Genomic DNA, 22044 nt, shown 5'->3' on the forward strand with positions numbered 1-22044 from the left:
AAGATATCAACGTGTCCACGCGATGCATTCAGCGAATCAACATGTTCAAATCGAATTTTCGTCACGGCTGTTTGCTAGGAGGGTCCTGTCATCTCGAAGCTCGGCGATGTCCCATCAAAAGTTGGCCTGAATACCGGAGGAGTACGTAAGTACAGAGGACGAACAGTCAGTCAGTCGCACAAGTCAGCCTCGTTCTCGATGGCAACCAGCACATCGGTCGTTACCTGGTTGGAGAGGTGGTAGAGAAGAGTAACAAGTGGGGAGCAGAACACCTGGACAACTTCCTGCCAGGGAGTAAGCACCTCAGTCTTCAGGAAAGATCGTTTCACGTCGGTCGTTCGAGTCCACGATATCTTAGAAAGTTACCTATCACCAAAGAGAATACGTATCTTCATCGAAAGAAAGAGAAAAAAGAAAAGAAGAAAAAAGAGCAGGAAGGAACTCGCGTCCCGTCCGGAACAGTTGTACTTTTGGAACAGTTCCGGTTCTCAGTCGGTGTTCAACCGGAAACGATCGCGAAATGACGTTAGCCTCGCGGTACGTTCGGTGAACTCGCGAATTCGAAAGTGACCTTTTTTTGCTGGATTAACAACAAGATCGCCAGTCGGTGTGATACCAAAACAGATTCTTCGCTGATCGTTGTCGCGAAGAAACGATTATCAGCTGATCGTTCGTGGCCAGAGTTGACTGGAAGAAGCGGATTACGAAGGCATGGAAAGGACAGCTGTGTTTCTTCTGTTTGTCGTCGGCTTGGCTACGCGAGGTTTGTTTTAAAACACTTAGTTTATTAAAGTAGCTACATTATGCGATAATTTTTGTGGGTTTTGTGTTGGGAAATTGTTATTCAATCTGTTAATCAAAGAAAAGTTAACTCGTCATTCGAGTTTCTAATGTATTAGACATGCAGTGGCGACAAAAGTATTCGTACACAATTGGATCTGTTATAGAATTTATATTCTAATTAATTAAGTCTAGATATATTAAATGTCGAAAATAAATAATATCTTATTTGGAACGACGTGCAAAAGTTAGCGGCCAACTAGATTTTTTAATTTATACTCCAAAAATGATATTTTTAAGAATTTTAACTAATGTTGTATAAGTATATAACAGTATCTATTTCGGTCTTTCCTTTTATCTGTTGTGCCCTCATACATAATAATATAAATTGTTATAGATTTCGCTTTTGGAATATAAAATAAAAAATCTATCTCTCCGGAAACTTTTGTCATAGCTGCTATGTCTCTGACAGAATTGAAGTTGATCTATTTTTATTAACTTCTAGTTTCATAGATTATAGAAGTTTCTGGATAAAGGATGACCTGGTTAACAGATTAATTGCAGAAATCAACGATAAAATAAATATTATATCGGAAGTATAATACTGATATAATATTCGATATAATTCTGTTGCTATCACATTATTACAATTAAGATGAAACCTTCAAAATTAAATTCTAATTATAATTTTTTCTCTTCTTTTAATCAGTATCTCCAATAGGTACAATAAAACCTTTGATCAAGTAATTGATAATAATATAAATTCTTTTAGGAAAATATTAGAAATTATCGAAATGTAATCGATTCGTAATCAATAATTATTAGTAATATGTAGTTTTGCATATTATAAAGTAATTATTTATCTTGTTAATATTAGTAAAATACTTTAAATGAAGAAAAATAAGGGAAGGTAATAGTAGTATATTGCTCCTTGTTTATACGTAACATTATACAACGCCGTAGTAAAGGACAAGTTTATTTTAGAGTTCACGTTTAAACTCCTTACAAAAGAGCATTTAGAAATCTCTTGTCTGTCTATCTTAAAGAGAGCATCTTTTTGCTCTTTTAATTAAGAGTATGGAAAATTCACGGGAGTTTTAAGAACAAAGCCATTCTTTCTAGGAGATAAAAATCTGCGCAGAATACAATATAAATTTTTATCGTGATAAAATACGATGCGTAATATATGATTATCTGATAGAGATTCAGAAATTAGTATTTTCGATGAATGCAACTGAAAATCGAAATGCAGATTTTTTTAAATTGTTACCTAATTACACGAAAATTTGACGACGTATAGTCAAAAAATTATAATATTCTTACTGCCCCCTGTAATTATTGTTTAAGAACGATATGTCTGATAGTTCTTACTGATAATTGATCAAAGCAAAGTAATTTGAAATAATTAAAAGCAAATAGGAAAATTGCGTTACGATCGTTTGGATTTTACCTATTTGATTAATAATTATTATAATTATTTTATAATTTTAGCGCATTTGTCTATATAATATAATTTCAATTAAACTAACACTTTTCTTCTAAGCTTACTTAAATGTAAAAGTTGAAATCCTAATTTTGAATATCTTGGCAAACAACGATTTGCTTATGAAGGAGATAAAAAAGGCAATTATTTATTACTATCACATTATACTAACATTATTATTTCAATGAAATTTATATATAGTATCTCACTCAAAAATATATTCGTAGATCTGTCGAAATATAAAAAAGTTTCCGTTTGTCGTATTTTTTTAACGAAGAACTCTTCTTGATGTGTTAAAACCGGATATAAGCCTTTCAAAGTGTATTTCCATCTATCTCGGAAGTGCGAGTAATTCTTCAGCATCGATCACCGACTACGAGAGTAGCAAATTCATTTTCCCGATTGGATGCATCTATTCTTAACGCGTAAATCCATTTTTGTAGTGTAAAGAGGCAAATGTACTTGCCTTCGCGTGCACACGTGTCAAATTGACTTTTCTATTTATGCTTTTTGCATTTAATGGGAAGTGCCGTGAAAGATCATCGTTTATGACATAGCTACATATTTGTTGGTATTTCATTCCTTTCATTATTTTTTACCACCTTTCATTATTTACTTTCTAGTTTTATTATTATTTTTCGTTATATTTCGTTATGTTATTTTTCGCACTATAAATTATTAAATATAGGTTTCATACGCGTGATGAAATGTAAAACGTCTATTCTTTCATTTTCACATTTTGATATTTTAATATTATTTCAAGATCTTATAAACAATTCATTTGTATAAATTTACCATTCTAATTATTGTAGTGTTTATAGTCAGTTTCTGTAGATTATGCTAGGCGATGATTTGATATGGATTTTCTTTAATGAGAATTTTTGTTCTTTATTTTTTTATTTTGAGTATACTGTTTGTTATATGATTGTTACTATTTCTCTTTTCCTAATTGTAAAAAATAGATTGATGTTGATTATTCTTAACGTCGCTTTCTTTAAATAAATAATAGAAGTGAAGAATTTTTAATACAATCCAATTCGAAAATAAATGTTGTAAGTGAACAGTTTGTTGATTTATTTCATTTATAAATCATAGATACTAGCATTAATATTATTAAATAGTATAAATGTTTCTTCAACTAAAGTTTCATGAATTATCATTATATATATGTATAGGCAATCAATAATAAATTACACATATTTTATAATTCTGTGATATTCATAATATACGTGTTATGTTATTTTGAAATGCCAATAAGTTCTCCTAATCAGTTAATACTCATGTAAAATAAATACACTGTGGTCTTCATATGTTTTCTATTCTATATCAATATTCTTAAAATATAATTTGTTAGTTAATTACTAAATAATAATATTTTTTAAATTATATATAAATATAATTAGATATCTACGTCAATATGTATATAATGTCTTAAGTAACAAAATTACGTCATCTAGTAAATCAATTCTTCTAACTTCTAGAAAAGACTAGTCGTTTAGTTCAACTTTTAAAGAGATATTCTGTTTTACAGAGTGCTGGAACATTTTCGTAAACCGTATAAAAAGATATAGTGCGATAAAACGGGAATTCAGGTTTTAAAGAACAGATGGTAGCCAAATAAAAGAGAAATGTTTTAATAAACACTGTTCAAAGGAAAATTATTACTTTTCAAATTCTAAGTAATATTCATTTATTTAAAATCGATAGATAGTACAAACATATTTATTCTTTTCATAATTATGACTTTTCTTTATATCTCCTCCTTTTATTTTTATACACGCCTGATACCTTCATACCAAGGAACTCTATACTTTTTCATAAATTTCTTCGAAATTTTCTAGTGCAATCTAGATGATGGCATTATAAAAGTCTTTTGTAACCACGGAAAGTACTCATTGCTTTTATGGAGAACCATAGGTTCCATAACAAATAAATTGTTATTTTTACGATAAACTGCTTATAGCTTCGAAAATGTTAATTTTCGACCGATGTTTATAAGACATGTTTTCTTGATATGTCTGCCCTTAAAAATCTGTATCTATTTTCCCTATTCTGTGTTTACCCCTTACGGCCTATGTAATGTTACGTTTGTTGCGTACGGTTCTAAAATTCCAACTCTTTAATGTTATGCTCGATAAAAATATGATAAATATGAAAATATGATGGATGACCCATGGAATAATCTGAACACGTAGCTTTCGTTTGATCAATTGCGGATCGTATTTGGAATTTTCTAAACGATCTCAACGAGCCCTTAAGATGTTAAGATATGTATGCATATATCTATTTCTCAACCCACGATTACCAGGACCATTTGTCTTCAATTTGCGAGTAATGTATCCTTCCTATATGTTAGCCTTAATTCTGTATGTGTACATTTGTCTCACTGGTACAAGTGTAGTATAATTTAATTAACATTTATTTTTGTATAATTTAATCTCAATTATTAGAAAAGAATTTATTCAAATCTCAGTGTTAACTATGTATAAAAAGAATGTACTAAAATTTCAGTATATATATATATGCTGCAGAAGACTGCAGATACTTCCAAATTGACTCGTGTTATGTGATCAAACTGTTTTGCAAGGTGTTCATTACATACTATTAGAAAAGTCGTCGTAGATTTCACGATTAGTCCACCTAGATTGTGTGTGAAAAGCGATTCATAAAAGTGGCTTTTCTACGTTTAACGATCGCAATCACTTCTCATAGTAAAGTGACGGTTGCCCGTATTTCCCACGTTTCATCGGGAGCCACACACTTTTCTGTTACGCAGTTTTCAACTACTTCCTGAATACTGTGTTCCCAACTAATTACATTCTTCCGCCTGGATCGCTACTCAGTCGTGTCAATCTTCCCCTCGTTTCTTTTCCAGCCCTTTCATTCTTTTATCTTTTATCTTTCATTCTTACGAGCTTTCTTTCGAACGATCGGATCGATCGAACGATTATCCCTCGGTGTTTGATTCACACAGGTATTAAATTCTTATCGCGAATACAATAGCTTTCCTTGTCTCTTTTTTTATCGTCTTATGTGTTCGATTGACGCGAAGTATAATTAAATCTTAGTGAAAGCATACATTATTGTACCGACATCTAGAAAAACTATAGTGAAGTAGTAATTTCAGTTTTCGTAACTGAATAACGCAATTATGACAACAAATTAATGGGACAATTAATAATTAAATAATATTGGTTGGTTAGAGAGATAGTTATTTCATGTAACAGTGTTTAAACAACTATGAGTGTTTAAACAGGTATAATGCCTATTAATAGATTTAGATCATAATTATTAATTGAAGTAAAAATTTAAAAGTCTTTCTATGTTATGTTTCAAAATACGAAAATATATTTCAATATATAATAATTAGTTGAATTTATTACTAAGTATTTACCTATTTATGCGTTCATTACTGTATATCGAGAAATATATACCTTTTCAAGTAGTTGGATACTTTTGGAACCGACTGCATATTTATCAAAAAATAATATAATAAATATCTTTGGAACTCTTTATTGACCTATCTATTGGAAACTTGAGTAGAAATCGCGTCGATATTTTTTATATGCTACATGATTTAATCCAAATTAAGTTTGGTATTTCAAGTTTTTATATAAATATTTCTATATTTATATTTAAAATGATAATGAATAATATCATCGATAAAAGAAATTTAGAATATTCTCGGATCTTGAATATTACGTTCTGTATATTAGAAATTTATTAGTACGTAATTAATATTTTGATGTAACAATAGTCACCTTAAATCTACTGAGAATCTATATATTCTTACTTTCGTATATATATAATACGTCTATCGTATAACTAATTCAGTTCTACTATTTCAATTGTAAGAATCAAACACTCTGGTAACTATTTAATTTATTAACTATAAATACTAAATTAATACATTAAAATCGTATATCAAGATAATAACAATCATTCAATATGTTTGTTTAATCCACTGGTATTTTAGAATATCGTATCTTATTTTATTGTCACAGCTTGTAAAGTCGAGAAATCTATACTAACGCAAGTTTATTCAAGATCTTCATCGGTTAAAATTAATTTATAACTCATGTACATTTATAGTTTGAAACATTATATGATGTGACGAGGCTACATGTACATTTGTTTTATTAGCGCTGTTTAATTTTTAGTTATTATCTTAACTGCTTAAAATTTCTTTCCTGATATAATTTTGAAAGTAATGCAGTTTGTTTCGAAACGATATTTTATTTCGCTATAATTCTATTTCCCACACTTTGATCTTACACTTCTAGATTTTTGTTATTTATTTTTCTGATGTTATTTAATAATTACGTAAGCTCGGTTAATGTAATTGTTAATATAAATAATCATTCTTATATTACGATTTTAAATTACAAAATGTAGAACACACATTACTGTTCATAAGCATTAGGAACCCTCTCGTTTTATAAGAAACATGATAATTAACCTAGGTTGTAAACGAAACGCTTGATGAATTAGAATTTTGTATTTAATATAAAATTACGATCAATACCTAGAGCGACAAATTTGTCGTTAACATAAAAATTTGTTAAAGTTATTCGCAAGAATTACAAAGACATAATAAATTAATAACAGTACGTTGGTCATTATAGTTTCTTGATCTAAATCCTATTGAAAGATTTCAGGTGAATCAAATGAAAAGTTTAAGAATCTGATTTTGATTATAAGATCGATCACTGCACGTTTATGCATGTAATAATAACGAAATAATCAGAAAATAGAAGATTCATTATATCATATCAAATTAATGGTTTATTATTATCAATATTGAATATATAAATCCTTTATAGTCGTAGTAGTAGTATTTATTATAACATTCTTACATTTCAATTATATAGATCCTTTATATGTAAAATGAATATGTTCAAAATCTTCTAAATAGAACAAATTTTTACTTTATAATCCATTTCCGGTAAAAAAATATGCATTTATATAAATAGTGGTAGTTCAATAATTATATTGCAATATTTATCATCATAAATATTAATCGATGATAAGGATGTGGTTTACGATCGGCAGGCAAAAATTTTGCAAAGCGAACATTCACATTTTGGTATCGACCTACTGACCAGCGGTGTAGAAATCAGGAAGAGATCGGAAAACTGGTAGGGCCCGTGAAATGATCGAAAGCGACTGACACGTGCGTGTTACACATAAGTATGTGCATCGCGCGTACACACGATGTAACACGCGTCAGTTTCTGCCTTGAAAACAAAAGGTCGACGTGTTTAATTAGCCTGGCTTGCTTCCTAATTTCCCACGATTCCGTGAAGTAACGGGAGACTCTGAACAAGAAAGAAGAAGAAGGTGGAGTTCGACCTTCCTCTTCTCACCTACTTTTGCCCTGATTATCCACTTTTCTTTGGACGTGGGCGAATCATCAAAACCACGTGTTGTGTTACGGATATCCAGTTAGAACGTCCACGATTGGCTGACGTTCCTCTGCATGTTTCTCTTTCTATGAAAACCGTACCACTAGACCGTAGATATCAATGCAAATTTAAGCAGATATATGTTTCATATACTAAATGTTATAACGAATATTCTACTTTGGATATTTTATACAGTTTTGCATTTTAGATATGTGCATTCTGTGTATATTTGCATCTTCAAATGTTGCATTTCAAATATATAAAAATCCGCCGTCTAGACGTCACATAATATTTTTATGAGAATTTTCATTTTCATTCTCCTGTGAAATACAAATAAAAGAAAACCACAGAGAATAAAAGTTCACTTTTGTAGATCTTTTTAATCATAATCCTATTCGATATTTCAAAAGGGAAGTAATATGTTAAATTCAGAAAAAGTGAATTGAAGAAAGTTAGAAGATGTAGAAACAGTTGATAAATTCATAAAACTTTGTAAAAAAGTCATAGATATCTTTTATGTTACTAAAAATGACAATCGATATTTTTGGAACGTTTAGAAATGTGAAATGAGGATTAAAAAGAAACAAATAGAAAATGTCTTTATTTTGAAATTGTTTTTTTACTGTAAATGTGTACGTAGAAGTTACTCTCGTATCGAAAAAAAAAAAAAAAAAAACAAAAATGTGATTTATACGTACGTCATGCTCTCTTCCTCGTCTTTATTATGTTATTCTTTATGTTTTTGATATATGGAAATCTTTTTAGACTAATTTGGTACAGAACCTGTTTTCTCTTGGATTTGGTTTAATTAGTCAGTTTATGGATAGAGTGAGTATGTAACACATTAATATAATACTAATATTCTTACAACTTCAACAAATAGACATCTTTCAAGAATATCTAGTTTTATGTAGAACTTTATTTTAGTTCTATTTAATGTAATTTAGTATAGTTCAGTAGGTTTATGAATTCATAGAATTAGGTGAATGTTAGAATGAAATGATTTAGTTTAACCAGTTTAACCAGTTTATGAATAGCAATAAGTAAAATGTGTGAGTTCAAAGATGTTTTATTAGCACTGGAACGACCGTCAAAGTGGTAGATTTCAGTTTCCTGTTTTTTGTGATAACTAAGGATATGCTTTTCTTAAAATTAAGGTTAATTTTTATTGATGTCAAAATACATATAATTAGAGGTATTCCTATCTTATGTTCAACATACAATTTTAATTATGAACTATAAATTAAGCGATGATTAACCTAGTACTAAAATGTTTTTACATAGTACGGATATTAGCTCTAAGAAATTATTCAGATTTAGTTTCCTAGATTTTCAGTTACACATAATTTTAATATGATTTAGATATTTGTTGAAACTTTACTAATTCTCAATTCTGATAATACCGTTAGATCATAGGTGAGACACAATTAAGTTACTTAATTTTAAAATATTTCATTTTAATTATAAATACGATAAGCTATTTAATATAAAGTAGTTTTTATTTTAATCACGTTTCTATTTATTAAAACAATTTGATCAATATTTATTTTTATTGAGTTTTGAAGTGTCTCGTATATTGATTACGATTAGTATTGTATTATTTATGCATATTTCAGAGTTAGATGAAAAATTTGAAAATTCTATTTTTCTTGTGCTTTAATCTTTTTAAGCGGTCATGCAAACTTCTTTCCTATCTCGCTGTTTTAGAATAAACAATAGAAAACTGATAAGATTTATAGGTTGTGTGAATATTTTTTAATTAATGGCAAAAGGAAGGTTAAGGATCTGACAATGGAATGCACTTGCCTCGGTAGAGAGACTGGATAATCGATAAAATTGCTATGATAATCACTACTAAAAGATAACGGTTGAAATAGCGGTGACCTGATATTCGCACCGGAATAACTTTTACCCTTTCCATGCAATTGTAACTCGCTGTGTCCACTCTACTGACCTACATATATTCCACGCGTATGCGAAATATAAGTAGACTTTGTGCAACCAATAATTTTTTGAACAACAAATAAGTTTCATCATGGCTACGGTATAATAAGGTCCGTGAGAAAATTAAAAATTTATCAAAAAGAAATTTTGTACAAAAATTATTACATATGTTATTTTTGTAACATTTTTGTAATAATGTAATTAGAGAAATTGAATTATTATTATGACATATAAGAGTTTAAAATTTTCAGGAGTATGATGTGTAATAATAAATAGGGAAGACAATAACGATATAACTAGATACATAAATATGATTGAATATATATTTGCCTGGAAAATTGTGTCCAGCTCAAAAATTTGGAGCATGTTAAAATTTCAAAAGAGATAATGATAATTCCTTAAGTAAATGTATATTTTATTTACAATATTATTCTCTCATAGTATTGAAACTGTAAGTAATCCTATTTAAAAATTGAGATTACAATTATAACACATCCTTGTATCTCAGAGTAATTTGCGGCAAAGTTTGTTTCATCCAAAAAACAAAGAACGTTGCAATCTGTTATACGTATAGAGGGGCCGTAATTGTTATAACTCAAATTAAAAAATCAAATATGTATAAGAAATATATAAAAAGTAACTCAGATATATGTAGTATAAGAATTTATATTTTATTTGAAACGATCGTGTTCAGGAATAACCACAGCAAATGATTAAGGTCGTTCGTTGCGATAATTTTCATGCGTCCATTTGCATTTAAGCAAAATTTGAGTTTCTTTCAGCACCCTTTTCTTGCAAAAATTCCTATACATACATAAATTATTATAAATATATGAATTTTGCATATATAAGATTGTTCAGAAAGTGTCTTTCTTTCGCAAACGTGTTTTTTCCAACAATGTACCTTCATACAAACGTGAAACGAAGTCTGTGAAATGTCACGGTGTTTATTTCAACAAAACAAACTGGATTGTACGTAATTCGACAAAATAATATAAAACAAAAAACGTTGTGCGTCTATTATTTCCTCATAAAACGAAAGAAACTTTTTGGACAACCTAATACATATACAAAAGAATTGTTATTTTCATCTCTATCTGTATAAGTCTTAATATATTGACAAAAAAAAAAAAAAAAAAAAAAAGAAAAAAGAAAAAAACGTACTAAACGTAATACAAATTACTTGAGATAAAAATGTTTAATTTTAATATAGTTATATTCTTCGAAAATTGGTAACTTTAAAGTATTAAGAACGTCGAGAATGATCTAATAATAATGTTGCAATGATATACATAAGGAACAAGGCTGAGTAAGTTTTAAAGTAGCCTGATTTCTAATTGATTATTATCAAAATCTAATTAAATTGTAAGTACAAGAGCAACATCTATCATTAAACAGTGTTGTAACATGAAACAGAAACGCATTATGAGTTCATCGATGTACGTATTTTATACTGATCTTACCGTGAATCTTTGGAAGTACGGCAAGAAATATCCTTCACGCATAATTGTGCCAACTTTCATCGAGCAGCGCGCCGCGCCGCGCCATTGCAACCTGTGCGGATGAGTATAATTGAGATTCTTACCAGTTACCTTTGCCATCTTTGGTCCTTAATTAAAATTGCTTTCACGAAATGATTTCCGTTTTTATACAATTCCTCTTATTAAAAGCCGTATTTCAAATATTGTACTTATTATGCACGAAGTTCACTTGATGTGTATATATATTTGTGACTGATCGTGATATATCAGATGATTCTATATAATTTTAACGTTACTCTGTTACATCGCTAAAATGCTATGCACAGGAACAAAGGAGGAAGTGTAACTTTCTAGTATGATTGTACTCCATAAAAATAGCTGATAAACGTATTATTATCAATTGCTTTTCGTTTCTTCATTCTTTTATGCTTTTTGAATCGGAGTTTCGATATACTGCTCAGTTCATTTTGGAACGAAAAAGAAGATTCAAGTGTGAGATGAATGAAATCTTGTACATCGTATGCATCAAAGTTCCTTCAGAATACTATGTTTCTTAACCAAGTGATTTATTAAACGCTTTAAATAACGATTAAATTATTCATGTGAGTAATTTGTTTATTTTTTAAAGTACTACAAGTAATAGTAAATATTTCACTTATAAAAATGAATACTATACGTATTTTATGAGATTTAAAGGTTTTACTGATTCCTATTTTTATAAATTTGGAAATATACCTACTATTTATTAAAAATTTCAGCTACGTTTTATTGCTTTCTACATACGAGTATATATTTCTATGTATATATGATATTAAATGAACATTTGATTCTTTCAATGCAATCAGATATTTTTAATTTTAATCATTACTTCAATGCATATATATATATATGCATAGTAATGTGTATGTATATTAAGTGTGTGGTATTAAACGTAAGAATTATACAACAATGCTGTAGAATAAGCTTTAGAAATTTATTTAAAAGGTAAGAAACCCTGGGAACTTCAAATATTTCAATACCTTTTAGAAAATAGAAGGATACTAAATAGGACAATAGAATAAATCGCATTAATAATATAAAACAATTATATGTATAGACAATATTATTTATTTAGTTTAAGCAATCATTATTATGAAAATTATATCGTGTTAATAATGTATGCGCAATTAATAATTTACCCACGTCAGGAACGAATGACTTCCGTTTTCGCTTCTATACATACATAGGAGCTAAATCACAGTATAATTATAAGACAAATATTGGTAGAGTAAAAGAGACAAGAAAGAAGTATCGTGTGGCGTTATATCTTGAGGTTCAGCGTAAGTTCTGCCCCGGTTTGCGGTTTAACAATAACGATGATACGAGGTAGCAACCTACATTAAGCGGATGCAACGAACCGTCAGCTCAACTACGAAGAAACTTTTTTAGAAAACAAGGTGCTCGATAATCTTCGACAAGCATACGCAAACCTTTGTGGAAGGAGGTCGCTTGTTCATTCTTGAGCGCAGTAAAAATAATGCGTCGACATAAATGGGGGAAAAATTAGAATCAAATTTCTTATATTCCAATACGTTTATTTTATCAAACAATATAATTTTACGATGATCTTCGATATTGAAGTAATATTAAAACCAGAGAAAAATACGAAAGATAATTGAAGAGATATTTATATATATATACATATATATATATATATATAATTTAGAAAATTATTAATTAAAATTTTGTCGATTTCTATATTTTTGATGTTAATTATATTAGAAACAATACGTACAATATGGCACTTGCACTGGCAATTTACATTGAGTATTTAGCGAATTATCGAGAATTTAAGGAATATCGATTGTATCTTGATTAGACACAAGAAACTTGATTGATGGAACAATTTGAAACAAAATTGAAAATGCACATCGTACGTACAAGCTACAAGATATTTCGTATAACTATATATTTGACAAAGGTAATAACCCTCGATATTCAGTAAAGTCATCGTTAACATTAAATGTATATAATACGATTTAATTGCTGTGTATTAATCTTTTACTCGATATATGTTTGTAATAATTTCTATATACACTTTGAGATTGGTTTCAAATTTTACCACTGTAATGACGCTAATTACAATCCTAATTACAAAATATTGTACGTATTGTTTCTAATATAATTAACATCAAAAATATAGAAATCGACAAAATTTTAATTAATAATTTTCTAAATTATATATATATAAATATCTCTTCAATTATCTTTCGTATTTTTTTCTGGTTTTAATATTACTTCAATATTGAAGATCATTGAAATTTCCTAAACTTTCATATAACATACATAATATATGCATAAAAATGCTCTATGCCAAACGTTCGAATTTTTTTGCGATATATAGTAATATATTTGTCAACAAGTTGAAAAAGTTATTTTGTATAGGCTGACATCATTGCTTGTATGACTATAATATTACTCATATTAGCAAATAGCGATTGCATCAACGCTCCATCCTTCATTTCCAGTTACGGTTTCACTTTTGTCTTCTTTGTTTGCCCATTCGAAACAAATGTTTGACCGGCGGGAAATACATACGGTAAAACGATGGTAGGTATCATCCTATGCTTAAACGTTTTGATACTCCGGTCGTTCAGTATAGGGCAGGAAGAACAGACAAAGTAACTGATAAATATGTAAATCGCGTGGCCTGAACCGTTACATAGTCATCATTTCTGTGTCTACATTCGAAACCGTTTAGTTATCCTTTGAAGAATGTCGCTTCGACAGCCATGGTAATCAATTAGAAGTATCTGCTACTTTTTGGGAGAATAAAGTCTAACAGATATCTCTAATCTCTATTTTGTAAATGTAGGTCTTTCGCTTTCGAGATAATTCGAACATGACACTACTGAAACTAATGTGTTTCACTTTATGTTATTAGGTTGTTCGAAAAGTCCGTAGTAATATTTTTAAAAAATCGAACGGTAATATATTTTTATAGAAATTAGAATTTTATTCAATAATTCATGCATTGCCTCTTTTCAGGTACATTTAGCTATTTATTCAAGCAGTTTTCGTGATTCTAAAGCAGTTTGGTTTTTATCATTAAAAAATTGTGTTTTATACTTGAAACTAAATATTGTCTGTTTGAAAAACACTTTTTCTATTCACTAATCTTGCATCTTTTCCCGCAAACATTTTTCGTTATATTTAATGACGAATTAATAGCATTTTTCAGAATTTTCTGTTTCATTATTTCACAGAAGTTTATAACATATAATCATTCTTCAATCTTGGAAACACTACGGACTTCCAATATTTATTTACCGCAATTTAAATTAAAATTAAAGCAAGATAAAATCGTTTATCAAAAATTTTATGACAATTTTAATTTCAGACGTTTGGAGACATTATATAAATGTTTCCAGATTTCTCAACAACTATTATCCTATTGAAAAGTGTAACGTTGATGAATCGATTTTCACAGTAAGAGTTAACTTTGATATTTTTAACAAATGTACACGCATCGATACTCGTACATATTCTGAAAAATTTATGTCACAATACTTCCGTTATCTTTTCTCAGAGTTGTATGGCATTGTAGTCGCGCACGTGCCATTTTCTATTGTCTCCTAAATAATCTTACAAGTTAATATATTTACAGTTAACACCTAGTTGTTGAGACATGCCAAAAGCCGTTATCTATAAATCTCAGGCCCATCTTGTCTCATTCTTCTTTTGTACCTTCGATAATCGACATCCTGCAATAAACCTAAATACCAAACTTCTATTGCAAACCACTTTCGAATCTCCTAATCTACTCTCTTCGAGGGAAGATACGACTTACATATACCAGTTTTATACCTTTCTTTTATCTTTCAGTTAATTTAAGTTAAGTTTCTCACACAAGAAAATCCAATGAGCTAATATTAGGTCACGTTGAAAGTTGTCGTATTTTTAAGCTGTTTGTTTTAGAAGAATATAACCCTGCCAAATTGGAATATTTTTGTTTAAAATAATTTTCATAGCGTTCGATACGTTTCATAGAAGTGTTCATCGATTATCGAACGATATGTGGGTCGCTACCCTCAAAGAAGTCATTGAAACGTTCAAGCTACAAAATCATTCTACTTTTAATCTTCGACTCCGCTTTCTTGACAATGTAACGCTTCTATTCCGTCATTCCAAGCATCGTGTAAAATAAATGAAATTAAGTTCGGCTCCTAGTCGAAAAACGTTCGACTATAAATTCCCCGACAATAAATTCTCGATGTTTACAAAAAAGATTGCAACAGGCTGAAGGAGAGAACAGCTAGAAATCATTTGGTTTTCGTGTAAAAGCGAACAATGGATCCGCGCGTGTGGAATGCGAATCGTGTTAGAAAGCAACTCGAACCTCTCGGTCCAATGGCCAGAACGACAACATCGGGTGGATGACAAAAAAAACGAGAAAAGAAAAGGAAAAGAATCGACGATGTTGAAGAAGAAAAATTGTCGCGTTACGCAAGCAGACGAGGTGAAATTTTGCGAGGCCTCTCCATTTTCATACAGTTCCCCCTTTGTCCATTGGATTTACACGCGTGCACGTACGTTGTACGTCGGCATAGCCGATGACTTCCTAGGTGATTGCGCGAAAGCCGCAGGATGTGAGCTGCTTGCATTATCGTTTCCGTTACGGGTTCGTGGTAATCGTGGTGTTTTCTTCTGTTTATCTACGCCCACGAGCAGCCGGTAGTTGCCAAAGATTATTGATTTAACGGCTCTTGATGCACACACTACAATCTGCTGACTTGGAATCAATTCATTCACGATTGTAGTACTTATACTGTCTTTAATTGGAGAATCAAGTGAATCGATGATATAGCAACGTGAATAAGTTCTAAGAACATTTCGACTAGAAGTAATGAGTCATTTTAATGAAGTTATTATTTTTATTTCATTTTTATTTTGTATTTAAAATATAAGATAATTTACGAAAAGTAACTTTATCTTACCTATATAATCTTTTATACTAGTTAATCTCTTTAAATGGAACAACAAAAGATTTAGGGTTTTAAATATCGTATTTGAAGTATGATCTAAGTAATTTATAAACTACATCGTTGGACTTCTTTTTATAACGTAACTGTATTTGTTTTCATTACGATTATCTCCGAGTTACAAATGTGTGAACCATGTTGGAATTATTTGAGAAATTATTTCGCTAAATATTTCTTCAAATAAAAAATGACTGTATTTGGTAGACAGATTAAGAATAATATAAGAAAATTATATTATTATTTCAATAAAGTGACACATAATTATTGTCGCATAATAATATCGCATATTAATGTGTAGTAACTATCAATCAAACGATATAATATACATATATGACATAATATTGTATTAAATCTTATTTATTATATCGAATAACTATTTCTCAAATATGTTATTTAAATAATGGCAAAGTGTGATCTTAAGACAAACTGTCGTAATCTAACGGTACCAATTGAAGGTTAATAGAAATAATAACAGAAAACAAGTAATAGAACAATACAAAATAGAAATGAATGAAACGTAGAAATCCTTTACACGAATTACATTAAGATCGCTGTAATCCATCCATCCTGTATGCAATAGCCGATTACGATGATAATTTCTAAAGGCATGGCAAAGAGAACGAATAACTTCGTAGTTAAGAGAGTACATCTTCAATTCAATTTCATTCCTCTTCGTGTCAGTACACGTTCGTTCAATTATCTTTTCTCTATCTGTTGGAGAATAATGTAAACGGTATATTCCTGCAGAGGTATGAAATAACATCTATATTGCTCCGGAAGAACTAAATTACACTATAATTCAATATATCATGCAAGTATTCTGCATCCAATTGACCCGTATTTATTGCTTTTATCTCTTAAAGGAATTTGTTTCACGACGCAAACTAAAGTGTGATTTATCTCTTATATCGAACCATTACGAATCCTAATTTGTCTGAAATATAACATGTTTTAACAATAAGACAAATTCAATCCTGTCCTTAAAATAAGCTAAAAAATCATGGTATAATTTATGATTTCATTGAAATTCATCATACCATATCTGAATTCAAGAAACTGGAACTGAAAGAACTTGAAACCACTTTACCAGTGTGAACCTGTGATTTATCTGCAATGTCCTGTTAGATTTTAGGCGAAGTTGAGATTATTTCAACTTGGCGGTACAATATTATTTCTAGTTTCTTCTTCTATCTTCACGCAGCATCTTCTTTAACGTTATTTCCGTTAAGATGTCCAGTTAAAATTGGATGATTTGAATTCAAATTACCTCGAATCAAGTAACTTGTATGTAAATCAAGTTAATTGAATTTAAGGAATTTGAGTTCACGTAGCTTGGCTGACCTGAACGACATTCTCTAAGGTTTTAGGCAATAAAATACAATCGGTAAAATGATATTACTGTGGATATTGAAAAGATTTCGCATAAAAGTTGGCTTTACTTGGGAGAAAGTGTAATGGTAGAATATTACTCTTTGTCTCGACCAAAAGTATTAATTTATAAATAAGTTAGTCTTTTACGAGATTCTATAAGCGAAGAAGCGTGTATTAACTAATCTTATAATTTATAAACTAGTGTTAATTTTCAATCTTTTATATAACAATCGATCTATGTGTAATTAGATATGAGCTCCTTAGATTTAGAAAATATAATAATCACAGTAATGTTAAGTTCTTAAGCGTTATGATTTTATTATTAATATCGTTTGATCATTTGTAGATAGATTCATAAAAATTTGTAAGTTTATTGGATTTCAAAAATTTGATTTATAAATCATATGAAAATATTCAAATATTAAATTTACGAGAGATTCAAGGTAAGCAAACAAAATTTTGATCTGACTACCAGTACTTTATATTATTATATTTTATTTTACTTTAATCGCAAACAAAAATTATCACTGTTTCGATCGTTACTAATAAGTAGATTGAGGATAATCATATATCGATGGGAAAGTGAGAAAAAATGTACAGAATGCGTGGATAGTATTAAAAAATATTCAGAGCGCAAGTTCCTAATTTGTGCATCGCGCCCTTCAAAATGCATTTCAAATAATATAAAAAATATATATACAGTAGCGGACAAAAGATTAAGACGAAATGGAAAAAATAAATAATTGATTTACTTTCCATAAAAAATATAAATACAGTGTTCTACATTTGGTATTAACTAATTAGGCATTTGTTTATACACTTACAAAAAAAATTTCATTTTGATATTTTGCTCAGTAGCGAAGTTACAAAAAAAGGAACGAAATCTGTATAATATTTTGTCGGTCAAAAGTTTAAGACTACACAAAAAATATTAAGTTTTGGTAAAAAAATATGCACAATTTTTGTTTAAATTCAATATTTTGTCCAATATCCGTTATTTCTTATCACTTCGGTACATCTTCTTGGCATTGAATCTATTAATTTTTTACATTGATCTACCGTAATATTACTCCAAGCTGTTTCAATCGTAGAGTAAAGTTCATTCAAATTTTTCGGTTTATAACCTTGTACTGTCTTTTTTATGATGCTCCACAAGTTCTCGATTGGATTAATATCTGGTGATTGGGACGGCCACGGCAGCACGGTGATATTTTCTTCTTGAAAAAACTGTTTCACAACCCGAGCCGTGTGCTTCGGATCATTATCATTTTGAAAAATACAATCATCACTCATATTGTTGCGTGCAAAAGGTAACATTGTGTTCTTGAGTATGTCCTTGTATTGAAAACGGTCCATAATTCCATTGATACGACATATCGGACCAGGGCCGCTTCGAGAAAAACACGCCCACACCATAACGTTGCCACCACCATGTTTAAGAGTTTTTAAAACGCACTGTGTTTTCAAACTTTCGCCAATTCGACGTCTAACGTACCGTATCCCGTCAGAACAGACGCGATTGAATTTCGATTCGTCAGAAAACAATACCTTTTGCCAATCTTCACTTGTCCAATGCTTATGAGCTTTAGCAAATGCAAGTCGTCTTTTTCGATTCCTAGAACTCAGCAGTGGTTTCTTTTGGGGTTTTCGTCCTCTTAAGTTAAAGTCTTCTAATCTTCTCCTAACAGTTCTAGCACTAATTTGTGTATCGTTTTCATAGTTTATCTCCGCAGCAATATTATTTGCACTACGAAAACGATCCTTTTCGCTCAATCGATGAATCCGGCGATCCATTTTCGGTGTTGTTTTCCGTGGTCTTCCGTTTTTCGGTTGATCGCAATACATGCCTGTCTTTAAACATTTATACCAAGCTTGTTTACAAGCTGTTTCTGACCTGTTCACTATATTTGCTATTTCGGTGAAGGTTTTACTTTGCTTTCGCAGCCTTACGATTTGTTCCCTTTCGTTTTCAAGTAAATTCTTTGATTTACCCATAGTCTGTTCCTACCTAAATGAATTTTAAGCAATAAAAGGTACACTAAACAATGATTTTGACATTCCAGAATCAAAATGTTCAAAAACTGTACTCGTACTCACGTTTTACACAGATCGTCTTAAACTAATGTCCACTGTTTCCAAGTGCTAGGCGGTAACTAACTGTTGTAACTCCTACATTGTTTGTATTTAACAACTGACTGTCTGAGGTTACGAAGGTCAAACATACAGCTACGTTATTCCAAAGAGACAAACCGAATAGAAGAACAATATGCGTATAAGATGTTTGTAATCCGGTTTACAAATCATCGTCTTAAACTTTTGTCCGCTACTGTACATATACTAATTATAATCATATTATGAAATATTTATATTTCATGTATTTTCTTTACATTATAAAATGTGTTTCTTTATACCTATATGCGGCGGAGAGAACCACAGGTTAATTTATCGTTATAAAATGGAATCGTGACTTAAAGAAAGTTGGAGAACACTGATTTAGAGCGAAACAAACCTCCGTTTACATTCCACTTTTTTATTTATCTACATAAAAATATAAACAATCATCCACAGTTCACAGATAACTGTATCACGAATTTGACATTAAATTACAAAAAGGAAAAGGAAAAAATATATTATAAAAGAAACGGGGATGATGATTGCACTTCAATCTTTCGTGACTAATTACACAAATAACGCAACGTTTTATTGCTCGCTTGGTAATCAGTGTAAATACGTGGTGGGCACCACGGACAAGTGTGGCTGACGGTACTGTTGCTGTTGGCTTCTGATGGGACATGCAACTCACGTCATCACGCACGAGCTGCATTAAAGTCATTGCAAAGCGGGACGTTGCCTCATCGAGCGTTGGAGTTTTCAAGCCGATGATTTCAATGGCCAGCAAGAGCGTCGTCACCTCCGTGAACGCAAATAGACATTCAGCTCAGCGATTCTACCTTTCCGTTTTTTTTCCTACCTTTTGTCTTTCTGCCGTTCACTTTACGCAATTAGAATCGACGATCGATTGAAACGACCGATTGTTTATTTTGTCTTTTATCAATGTGCCATCAAAACGAAGCTTTCTTCATTCTTCGTCCGATGGTGGAAGATCTTTCATTAATTGGAGGTATTCATATGTGAGAAAAATTGATTCAAAAAATATTTTTTATTCTCTTTGAAGAGTTTAATACTTTTTGTTGACGTTAGAATATCGCTTTCTTGAATAGTTTCTATTATTTTTGAAAAGCAAGTGTAGCTTATTGCAATAAGTATTTAATTTACTAATTAATAGTAGTAACGAATTAATAAGTGGTAAGACGTGGGCTATAGATTCCCGTTGCACAAATAATTTTTAAAATTGTGTACAATTTTATTTTTAATTTTATCTTATCTTAAATACGATAATTTTATTTCAAATATTATGTGCAATGGAGTAATCAGCTTACCTATCATTTATAAAATTTACGTGTGTAGAATTGTACTTTTATTATAAATTTAATTTCCTTATTATACTTGTTATTGTTATAAACGAAAATTTATTAGCACTGGTAATTTATAACCTGTAAAATTTCGTCCATAATATTGGTTAAGAGAGCCCAAGAATAAATTTCTTTCAAAAGTTAAAAAGAATGGTTCTTGTATATTGAAATATATGTAAAAACTGTTTTCTAAAGATCTTTCCTTAAGATTCTCATGTAACTGTACAAAACGTATAAATTTATTCCACGTTGTTTATTTTTAGGAATTTAAAAGAAAGTAGTGATCACTACGTGATTTGAATACTGGTAGAGGCTACATTATAATAAGTAATTACTCTCAAGAATTAATTGTTATATTATAACGATATGTTGTTTTATTTGTAAACTTTATAGTATATGTCGAAGAAACTTCAACTAATTATGAAAGGACGTATTTCTTTTAATTCACACGCAGGAAAATTCTCTATATGATATCCTTTTTAAATCCACTTTACTATAAAATAATTATATTCAGCGTTCGATGCATCGATTGTTAGAAAACTTTTTAATACATCTTTATTTTCAATGAAATTTACTGAAATTCGGACAGAATTACACCAGGAATTACTTAATTTTAATTTGTATTTTACGCCTTACATATAAACACCATTGATAGTTTTTATTGCGTCAAACACGGAATACGATTGAAAATAAAGTATTAAAAAATGAACAAATTAATACTTACTGCATTTCTCCAATCTTTTGTCTCAATCTCGTTCTAGTTTTAGACGAGTAAAAGATTTAATATCTTAAGAAAATCTTTGATATACGGTTGAAACGAAAAATCTTGCAGATTAGTAATTAGATTTTCACACATTCCTTCAATTTGAAAAATTTCCTAATGATAAAGAAATACAATTTGGTTAAAAATGGAGCAAAAGATGCAACAGAATTAACTTGAACTCCTATGGATCATTTATAATCCAAGAATACGAATTGATGACAGGCGCGAAACTGCTCGTTATTATTATTAGGTCATCCGCGTTTACACTGGTGTTTAACACATTAAAGTCTGATAACCGCTGTCAGTTACTTGATAATGATCGT

At 30.0% G+C, this 22044-nt stretch overlaps 1 protein-coding gene across 1 annotated transcript in view; it reads left to right on the top strand.

Moving 5' to 3' along the window:
- The first annotated feature begins 238 nt into the window (after positions 1-238).
- The window catches only part of LOC132904600 (uncharacterized), a 75146-nt gene continuing 53340 nt past the window's right edge, over positions 239-22044 (top strand). Inside the window, exon 1 of the mRNA XM_060955249.1 lies at positions 239-763. Within this exon, the coding sequence (XP_060811232.1) occupies positions 712-763 (52 nt within the window). The 5' untranslated portion in view covers positions 239-711. The remainder of the gene's footprint in view (positions 764-22044) is intronic.

Source organism: Bombus pascuorum, chromosome 2 (genome assembly GCF_905332965.1).
Source record: "Bombus pascuorum chromosome 2, iyBomPasc1.1, whole genome shotgun sequence".
NCBI lineage: Eukaryota > Metazoa > Arthropoda > Insecta > Hymenoptera > Apidae > Bombus > Bombus pascuorum.